The 10,244-nt window shown below is 41.0% G+C and overlaps 1 protein-coding gene across 9 annotated transcripts in view; it reads left to right on the top strand.

The window, feature by feature from the left end:
* zc3h18 (zinc finger CCCH-type containing 18) overlaps nucleotides 1-6,251 on the top strand; it is a 42,539-nt gene extending 36,288 nt beyond the window's left edge. For 6 of the 9 annotated variants that reach the window (XM_032523278.1, XM_032523282.1, XM_032523286.1 and 3 more), the window contains 5 exons: nucleotides 140-345; nucleotides 1,841-2,058; nucleotides 2,462-2,561; nucleotides 3,304-3,400; nucleotides 4,985-6,251. In XM_032523278.1, coding sequence (XP_032379169.1) covers nucleotides 140-345; nucleotides 1,841-2,058; nucleotides 2,462-2,561; nucleotides 3,304-3,400; nucleotides 4,985-5,213 — 850 coding nt within the window. In that variant the 3' untranslated portion in view covers nucleotides 5,214-6,251. The remainder of the gene's footprint in view (nucleotides 1-139; nucleotides 346-1,840; nucleotides 2,059-2,461; nucleotides 2,562-3,303; nucleotides 3,401-4,984) is intronic. The other 3 variants (XM_032523283.1, XM_032523281.1, XM_032523280.1) reach the window with 3 other exon arrangements.
* Nucleotides 6,252-10,244: the final 3,993 nt, after the last annotated feature.

The raw sequence follows: 10,244 nt of genomic DNA, 5'->3' as shown, positions 1-10,244 counted from the left end.
GGGGGGGGTGCATACATGGGCGTGTTGTGCAGTGTACATCCAACTGTTCTGACAGCGGCCAGTCAGCGGTGCCTCAGTTATATTTCCTGTGTAATTGACAATAAGCAGCTGACAGTCAATCTGTTGTCTCTTGCCGCAGGTCGCTGAGCGTGAGCAGCGTGTCATCGGTGTCGTCTGCATCGTCCAGCAGCAGCTCAGTGCGTAGCGCCGACTCAGATGACATGTATGCTGACCTGGCCAGTCCGGTGTCCTCTGCCAGCTCCCGCTCGCCCACACCAAATCACCCTCGCAAGGAGCGAGGGGCTGTGCGGGACCGGCCTCCACATGGCAGAGACAAAAACAGGGGTTAGTGTGGGCAGCAGCACAAATCATACATTGGTATTCAAGGCCAAGTCTCAAATAAGAGCCACCACAAACAAATAAAAGCTGGGATACAAAACATGGAGGCGGCTGCAAATAACACCTGGCACAAATGCACAACCTTGAAAAAGCCACCACATACGATGGGATTAAGAAGGATTTGTCTGAATAAAGTTTTTGTTAACTGGTAGTGGTAGTTTTGAGTGGTAGTGAACCTAAACAGAAGGGTTGCTTCATGCTATAGCCCCCCAGCTCACGCTCACGTTGCATTACAATTCTCAAGTAATATACTACAGGATACAAAAAAGTGTTAAAGTGATCACAATACTGTAAAACTGCACATTATAGAGTGGCTTTTTATTGTGGCCAGCCTAAGGCACACCTGTGCAATAATCATGCTGTCTTGTCAGCATCTTGATATACCACACCTGTGAGGTGGATAGATTATCTCGGCAAAGGAGAAGTGCTCACTAACACAGATTTAGATAGATTAGTAAACAATATTTGAGAGAAATAGTCCCTTTGCGTACATAGAAAAAGTGTTAGATCTTTGAGTTCAGCTCAAAATCTCATACACAATGTAACACTGTCTATCAATCAAAGTGTGAATTGGCATCAGCTGTGTGCTTGGCCAACAAGTGGTATTTCAGACTGGACGTGCGGTGATGATAGCTCAGTTCACAATGACCAAACACACAGATCACGTTTGTCTTGTCAATGGAACTATTTGGCAACTTTTAAAAAGTAAACTTTCCATTCAGAATCTTATTGGCATCAATTTTGGCGTCTCGCGCTCACCATCCACTCAAAACGTATTATTACTACTCTTTGGTCGGCTTGCAAGCCCAAACAAGTGTTTGCGGCGTGCCTGTTGTTTTGTTTTAGGTCTAGCTAGATTCTGTGTCGTGTTGTAGTTTTCTGACGTTACTAGTTGTTGCAACGGCATGTGAGAAAAAACTATAAAGTTTGCTTGGCCAAAAAGAATGTTAATCTTGCAAAAAAAAAATGAATGCCGTTAAAATGGGTTTGCGTCAACGCCGTTAATTACGCGTTTAACTGACAGCACTAAAAGCCACAGACTAAAGAAAATAACACCACCCAAACTAGCAGTCTGACCGGTGGGGATATGTTGCTTTTCCTAATGCTACATTTGGTTTATCAAAGTCAAGAGCAAAGCAACATAGTTGCAACGTAAGCACAGCAGAAACAAACAATTTTACAGATTGCGCTTATAACGGCCAGAAGTCTACTCCAAAAGGATTTTTGTGTTAGCGGTAATTCGATCTATAGCGACACCATCTGGCCAAGTTGCACCAAATTTGACACAAAGAAAGTAATTGGGTCCCAACAATACACCTACTGAGTATGAAGTAAATCAGATTAACAGTTTTTGAAATATGCGAAACTCAGATTCCTCGCTTTATAGTTAGATGATTAGCATTTCATGGTTGGCCAGTTTTTATTTCTTCTGTCCTCATAGCAGAGAGACCTTCAAAGAAAGATGAGCCCTTCAGGGAGGACCGTAGGAAGATTGACCCATCTGGTGCCCCACCTAGAGGAGGAAACCCCATGCCCAGATCAGGACCTGGTAGCAGGGGTGGCCACCCTGTACATCCCCCACCTGGCAACATGGGGCCCCCAGGAAGCTATGGTGGTTCGGGTTCCCATAAAGACATCAAACTCACCCTCCTCGATAAGGTTTCTATTGCTTCGCTTTCCGTTTTTAAGGTTCTGTTTCTGTATTGCCAAGAGTTAGTCCTATATAGGAAGCCACTGCTCCTTGGCAAGAAATAGTAAGGCACATAACCCACTAAATAACTAAAAAGTCTAAAATAAAATCAAAATTTCATGCCTTAAAAAGTCTTAAATTTGCTTAGGTTTTGTGTTCTAGGTTTTAAATAATGTTCAACAGGTCTTAATTCTCCTACATGAATGTAACGCTACCTCTAATGCTTATTGAAATTTTCCCACAGTGCTGTAGAATGTTGTTTGTTCTGTAACAGTTGCCAGTCCAAATATAATTTGCTGTATAATGAGACAACGTTCCCTAAATGTCACTCCTTATCATTGCTTGACTCCATTATGCCCTGTCGTTTTCCAGCAGCAGGGCGATAGGGGCAACAGGAAGAGGTACCTGCCTTCAGACAAAGACAGGCCAGGTTCCCCCCCCAACAAGAGAATGGCCATGTCTCCAGACAGAGGTGAGAAACATGCTGACAGACGGTCAACAAACAGTTGACTCTCACACAAATGTTAACATTCAGCACTGCAACCAATGCATGTCATGTTGATTAATACCATAATTGAGATAGCACTAACGATTAATATAAGATCAGTTAGTCTGCCAGTTATGTCACAGAAAATAGTTTCAAAAGGTGGGCAAATTCTGGGGGGGGGGGGAGATGGAGGCGAGAAGGGAAAGGACGAGAAGGGAAAGGACATGCAGCAGCTGAACGAATGGCTTTTTTAAATAGCGTTAAAAAAAGAATAATAACGAAACGCAATGTGTTGATTGTGTGGTGCACTGCCACAAATTTGTCTATATGTGGGAAAAACTGTGTTTAAATAATTGACTAATTGTTTTAGCTATTCTTGCTGGTACACTATTTCCCAATATACAGTATATAAAGTGGCTTGTAAGGGGTTACAGGGAGCTGCACCAATAAATCAAACAAGTCACAGAAGTCTCCATGGTTTCATTACTTTCATTACATGTTTCATTTCATAACATTACATGTTCACACCAAGGTTATTATTTTTTTATTTTGTTTTGACAAATTACGATTATAACCTGCGTTCACACATATCCACATGTCAATATACCTCGCCCAATGTGGAGGTTGACATTTCATGAAAAGTGTAACAGCTGTTAAAAGAGATTTACAGCTGTAAAAACACTTTAGTATTAACAGCCTCAATAACCCTGAAACTGGTGTTTTTCAGGCCGTGATAAGAGGATTCCTGGCCGACCCCCACTCTCTCCTCGAATGGATCGGCCCAGAGGCCAAGGGCCCCGACCCATGCTCCCCCAAGGAGACAGGTTTGTGCAACCTTAAGCATGTTATTGCTGTAGGACTGTCGTATTTATTTTGAACATTTTATCATACAACAGAAGTCAAAAGCTCAAAGTGCGGAAATTCTTAAGTTCCATATCGTCAACAGTGATCATGTTAACTTGGGCCAAACCCAGCAGAGTTTGCTTGACAACCAAGTGTTTTGCCCCAATGAGTAACAAGGCACAGAAGTTGAAGCACACAAATATTACACTATCCTTGTGTAATAATAATACTCACTGGCTTTTTCAAAAATTTCCCAATATGAAATGTGTATATAAGGTGCTTTGTTATAGGGCTTCACTGAAAATGTGTTCCTTTAAGATCCCTGGAATGGAGGATAGACAGACTATTCTCATCATTTTTTGTCATATTAGGTTCCATGGTAGTTGGCAGCATTTGACATCTTGTTAATAGCCATTTTCACATATGAACTCCCTACACTGTATGAGGAATCAAGTTCCGGAGTTTCCCTTTCACACATGTAGCACACAACAATAGACTGTCTGTGTCAGATACATTTTCAGTTATGGGGGAAAATAACTGGACGTAGCTTCCGGGTCTTAAAAGCTGCGGAAAATGCGGAAGTGCCTTAAACTGCGTTAACCTGCGTAATCTTAATGTCCAGTAGGGGGCGACTTCACTGGTTGCAAAAGTCTACATTGGGTAGAAGTTTAAATTAGAAAATGAGCCTACTTTTCCCTTGATTTATTAACTCAGTGAACATTTTTATAATGAGTTATTGCTAGTTTGAAGTCTCTTTTTTGGGGGGGAAATACATTTTTTTCCAGAAATAAAAAGAGTGAGGACCGCTAGGTAGATTGTTAATGGTTACAAGCACTCTGCCAATAAAAATACAACCATAAAACATTATGCATCCCTAGCAGATATACAACCACAAGCGCTCATGCACAGGTATTGGTACACATACATAAACGCAGACAAACATACCGATGGAAACTGAGAGCTTCTGAGAGTTTACTTAAGGAGTAACTGTTTGTTTTTTTTTAGTTTGCAGTTTACTTGCAGTTTGTTTGCTTTGGTTCGAATTAGTTGGTGAGTTAGTAAACTTGGAGCGATTTGCCCTCGGTTGGTTTGGTTTGCTTTCACACCTGGAAAAATCCAAGCGTACCAATTTACGTTATTACAAATCAGGCAAGAACGCTTGTTTGGTCCGCTGTTGGTGCGCACCAGAGTTTGATTGCCGCCTTCTCACCTTCCCAAATTAACCGCACCAGTGGGGCAAGTAAATTCTAGTTTGATTCAACCGGACTAAAGGCTGTCGGTGTGAAAACGCCCTATGCGACTGACTGGACCAACAATCTTTGACGTTGGTCCAGTGTTAAGCGAGATCGCTGCAGTCGACTGTGGCGAAACAAGCTACAATGTTAATAGGCCAATGGTCTGACTTTTATTTACCTTCACAAAAGTGCATGCAGAACGACGGCGCAAGTATTTTCAGTTTCAGTACCATACTTGCAGCCCCATTGATGTTAAGTTATTTTCTATCTGCCTGTATGAATTGACATGAGTAAAAATCCTAGATCCTAACTCTTGCTTCTCTTGCGCAGAAAACGTCCTCTGTCACCACCACCCAAGACATCTGGAAAAGGCCCTGTTGCGCCATCAGGGAAGCCAGCCGCCCTGGGCTCCGCTTCGGCCGCCGGCTCAGGCTCCAGCTCAAGCTCGGGCTCCAACAAACCCAGCAACACACTGTCCCGCCGCGAGGAGCTGCTGAAACAGCTGAAGGCTGTGGAGGACGCCATTGCCCGAAAACGAGCAAAGATCCCTGCAAAATAAACGGAAGCCCGCTCCTCGCCTGTTCGCCTGCCTGCCAGTCTGCCTGCCTGTGTGGCTTCGTGCGCCGGGGCAACAGTGAGGGCCATGGGATTAAGCGTTTTTCCCCTGCCTTCAATGGACATGTAAAAATGTTGTATGGTTCATGTATAAAGGCTATTGTGTAAGTAAACAGGAAGTGGCCATCACGAAAACCATCTTCTGATTGTTTGCCCTCAGAGAGGTTTGGCTCTGCTCCATTCTAGAGTGTTGTTAACTCCCATATGCCCGACTCTAGCTCCCCTTAAAAGTATTTGAATGTCCACAGTTTGCCTCATCAATGAAAAACAGGAGAAAGCATTTGGGAATTTGGTGAGGTAGGGACATCTCAGGAATGGAGTGTACTTTGTGTAGACTTTACAGTAGAGAAACAGAAGGCTAGTAAGGAGCACTTGATCACTTGCTGCTCACTCTGTTCCTTCAGTCAAAAGGAAGCATCTTCCTCATCTGGTGTGATAACAGATTTATACACATTGAATCTACTACTTCTGTCTTTCTTTCTCTACTCCCCTTTGTCTTGCAGTCACATATTTTCTTGTGGAGTGGTGTGATTGTTAGGTCAGCTCTACAGTCTCCTGAGCCTACAGGGCTTCACAACGCTTCTTTGTATAAATCTACAAATTCTTGAGCATTTGTATTCGGCCCCTGTAAGCAATCACGAGCCCAAGCTTTGTTCAAAGGGGGCCAATGTTCACCAACCATTGACTTGTCTGCATTCTCTGTTTTAGGGCAGTGTTTACTGCCAAACCTTGTACAATAATAGCAAGTCATCAACTTGTTTCAAGCATATAATTATAGACAACAGTGATGTGAAGTATTGCTCTTTTTTTTTTTTAATCTACAGCAATTTTTTTTCTTATTAGCTCTTAAGTGATAAACCAATGTTTTATTTGTGTCACATTTTTAGTTGGAGTGTGAGAGGTGGAACGGGACATTTAGAGACAAGATATGTCTTGCTTTTGTGACAAAGGCCTTCTAAATAAACTATTTTGATAAAGCGAAGGTCTGTTGCCTGGTTTTTCTCTGCTGTTGTGCAAGACAAAGTGAGTGGTTGTCGCATGTTACTTACATGTAGATAAAGCGTTAAGCATAAAGAATGGAAAATATTTACTAAAAATATTTTGTAATTAGCATGTTATTTGGTTGCTTCACTTCCACCCCTTCACCTACAGCATTACATCAACATGCAGTTGTGACTTGTCTGTTCCATTTCACTACCCTCTTTGTAATATTTTCCTTTGAAATCATTAAGGTGTAGCACTCATGCCTCAAACACACCAAGTTTGATTTTCTAATTTTTTTTTTAAGATTTTTGATTTGGCATTTTTAGTCTTTTATTGTAGACAGGACAGCTTAGAAATGAAAGTGTGATTGAGGGGGAATGGCATGCATCAAAGGGTCGGAGCCTCTGTAAATGGGTGCACGCTCTACCAGGTGACCTAACCTGGCGGCCTGATCTTTCAATATTTTACCAATGTTTTCCATTCTGGAGCATAACTCCAGAGATGGCAATGTTAGTCTGCTGGTTGGTCAATTATAGTCTGTCTCTTTGGTCGGATTAAAATATCTCACACAGGTTTTTTTTTTTTTAAATATATCTCCAGGCAAAGAATTCTATGACATTGGTGATTCCCTGACCTTTACTCTAGCGTCACCAAAAGATTCACATTTGGAGTTTAGACTAAAAATGTCATGAATTTGAAAAACATTCCCATCCCATTTTGCATGTAGTATGTCCTTTCCTGTGACCTTTTATCTAAGCCACAAATTTGCTTATTTTTCCATAAATTGGACATGACCGTATAAACATCCATCCAGGAGCACACCATTACCAGCGGAAAGATGTATCACGTTTGTTGCACGCTGAAATTTAAGAGTTGTGAAAAAGTGTTGAGTCAAAGTATGTGGAAACATTTACACCGCACCTAGTCAATAACACATCAATGTGTATTAGTCTTATGTTGTGCATCACACTGTGAAGGTGTCAGCCAGCGGTAAGAAGTTCAACCAAATATATAATTAACTCAAACTTAAATAGCCCTTTCAAAAAGACTAGAATAGGATACAATACTATAATCTGTGTGTGTGTGTGTGTGTGTAAACACAACAAGTTCCGTACCAAAATTAATCATTTTAATGGAATCTCCCCAAACTGTGGCGTCCCTGACGTAGACATGGACCCATGTTGTGTTTTTGTGTGGAGTTCAACTTTTGTAACTATGATATGCAAATATGCACTGTTGACCATTTTGAGGGTCCTGTAATTAAAAGTAACTTCTTGGCCGCCAGCCAATATGGCAGGTGGATTTAAAAAAAACCTAGCCACACAGGCTGTTTACAAGCCAATTATTTTGCCTCAGGAAAGTGAATTACAGTGTTCTTGAACTTGCTAAGAATACACATTTAAGTGCCTTTTATGTATAAATACACACTCTTTAAGCTCGAATCCAAGGATATAGATGACCTGGTTGAAATGTGAAAGAACAGTGGCAGAAAAACAATGAATCACTCAATTCTCAGTGACTGACAGTTTAATCTGCCAATGGTGTCAATCATCTTCATAGGCACATAATATTTGGCGCATGGTCGGGTGTTAATTTCAGGCTGTGGTCTGGACATTTAAAGGAATAGAGACCTAGTGTCTAATGTGGAGGAGGCTATCATTTTACAAAATGATACAATGCTAGAATATAATTATTATGACAAATAAATGAACCTTGTATGTATTACAAACATTATTTTGTGAATTGTAAATGTGTTTTAAGTCATGAGTTATAGTTTTTTTACATTTTAATGTGTACTAATCCGACCTTTATTATCCAAAGATGTAGTTACTGGATGGTATTTCCCCGGCCTCTAGCACAACTGTCAGAAGTCTAGGAGTCATTTTTGACCCTCACTTAAAACAAACGTCAAGAACAGCCTTTTTTCATCTTCAAAACATTGACAAAATTAGGAACATCCTGTCTCAAAACGATGATGAAAAACTAGTCCATGCATTTGTTTCTTCCAGGCTGGACTATTATAATTCCTTATTATCAAGATGCTCAAATAAGTCCCTTAAGACTCTCCAGCTGACCCAGAATGCTGCAGTGTGTGTTCTGTCAAGAACTATGAGATGATGTTTCTCCAGTATTAGCTTCTCTGCATTGGCTTCCTGGAAAATCACCTTCTTATCTTAAAAAGCTCTTAGTGCCTTATTGTCCCACTAGAGCACTGCACTCCCAGGGTTACTGGTGGTTCCTAGAGTCTCTAAAAGAAGAATGAGAACCAGAGCCTTCAGCCATTAGGCTTCTCTCCTGTGGAGCCAGGTTCCAGTCTGGGTTAAGGAGGTAGACGTCACCATATTTAAGAGTAAACCTAAAATTTTCCTCTTTGATAAAGCTTATAGTTAGGGAGTGAGGAGTCGCAGCGTCCGCCTGGACCGGTGGGGGAGGGTGTATAGCCGCAGACATGGCAACCCTTCTCTTCTCTGCTTCTCTTCATAGTCGTCAGATTAATTTACCATATAATCTTAAATATAATGAAACAAGAGAGAGGCAGGGCAGCACAGCATCCATCAGGGGAGAGTTCTAGCCCGACCAGGCTACTCTCTTTACCCTGTCTCTCAATAAATGTAAATGTGCTGTATTTATATAGCGCTTTTCCAGTCTTAACAACTGCTCAAAGCGCTTTTACATCTACAGGATACATTCACCATTCACACACATTCATAGACTGTGGCCGGGGCTGCCGTACAAGGTGCCACCTGCTCATCAGATAAACACTCACACACATTCACACTCCGATGCGCAGCACCGGGGACAACTCGGGGTTCAGTGTCTTGCCCAAGGACACTTCGACAATGACTGCAGGGGCGGGGATCGAACCACCAACCTTCCGATTGGCAGGCAACCGCTCCACCACTGAGCCACAGCCGCCCACATAATAAGGATGTTATAGTTTTAGACTGCCGGGGGACTTCCTTTGACACACTGAGCTCCTCTGTCCTTTATCTTTAATCTATAATTGTAAATTATAGAGTGATCTACTCTATCTGTAAAGTGTCTTGAGATTGCTGTTGTTAAGAATTGATACTATAAATAAATTTGAATTGAATTAATAAGACAATGTAAACATACTCCATCATAAGTAAAAGTCATTATTACCTAAAGCTTTGGTAGGCACTTCATTTGTCACTGAGCAAATATTACATAATAATCTTTCAGCATATTGTACTTCAAGTGGTCCGGGAAAGAAAATATTCTCCACTTCTGGGTTATTATATATGATATGCATTATTGTCACCTGATCAAGCTTTGTTCTGCATGCTGTTATTTTATCAGTACACCCAGGCTAATGGGCTGTGGAGGTGGACTTATTTGGAAAACAACAAACCTTACTTTTATTTTAAATTACAAGTGTCAAGAGTCAATTCTATTAATGGTGCCCAATCGGCCCTTTTTCATCAGATTTTGCAGACCTTTTACCATCTATTATTAAGCTGGACAAGGTTCTAGTGGTTTACATTGATGACATCACATGTAATAATGCCTGAATATCTCATGGTCTCTAAGTCCTTTGTACACAGGTGGCGGTAAGGATTTATGTATCTGTGTAAATTAAATTGACTGTTTCATAAACAAGGCTGTTGCTCTCAATTTTTCTTTGTTTGACAGCAATATGGTTTTAAATGATGAAAAACGTTGACACTGTAGTCCAATCATGTATTAATCACTGCTCTCAGTACTGAATAAAGTAGTGGCTCTTGAACATTGAAAGAACCCCTCAAAATTTCTGAATAGATAAATGAATCTGGTGTTTAAAACGCAAATATCAAATGACTGAACACTTGTAGAAAGCTACATGGATGGCATCTCAGAGAAAACATGAGTACCCTTAATGTCAGGTTGAATGCTGAGAGATCTTCTTACTTCCATCTATTTTTAACTCCTTTTGTACTGTGTCCATAGATGGTATTAAAGCCTTGCTAAACACGCACAATCAATAAAATAA

The sequence above is a fragment of the Etheostoma spectabile genome, chromosome 8 (genome assembly GCF_008692095.1).
Source record: "Etheostoma spectabile isolate EspeVRDwgs_2016 chromosome 8, UIUC_Espe_1.0, whole genome shotgun sequence".
Lineage (NCBI taxonomy): Eukaryota > Metazoa > Chordata > Actinopteri > Perciformes > Percidae > Etheostoma > Etheostoma spectabile.
This window is presented reverse-complemented; position numbering and strand designations above follow the sequence as displayed.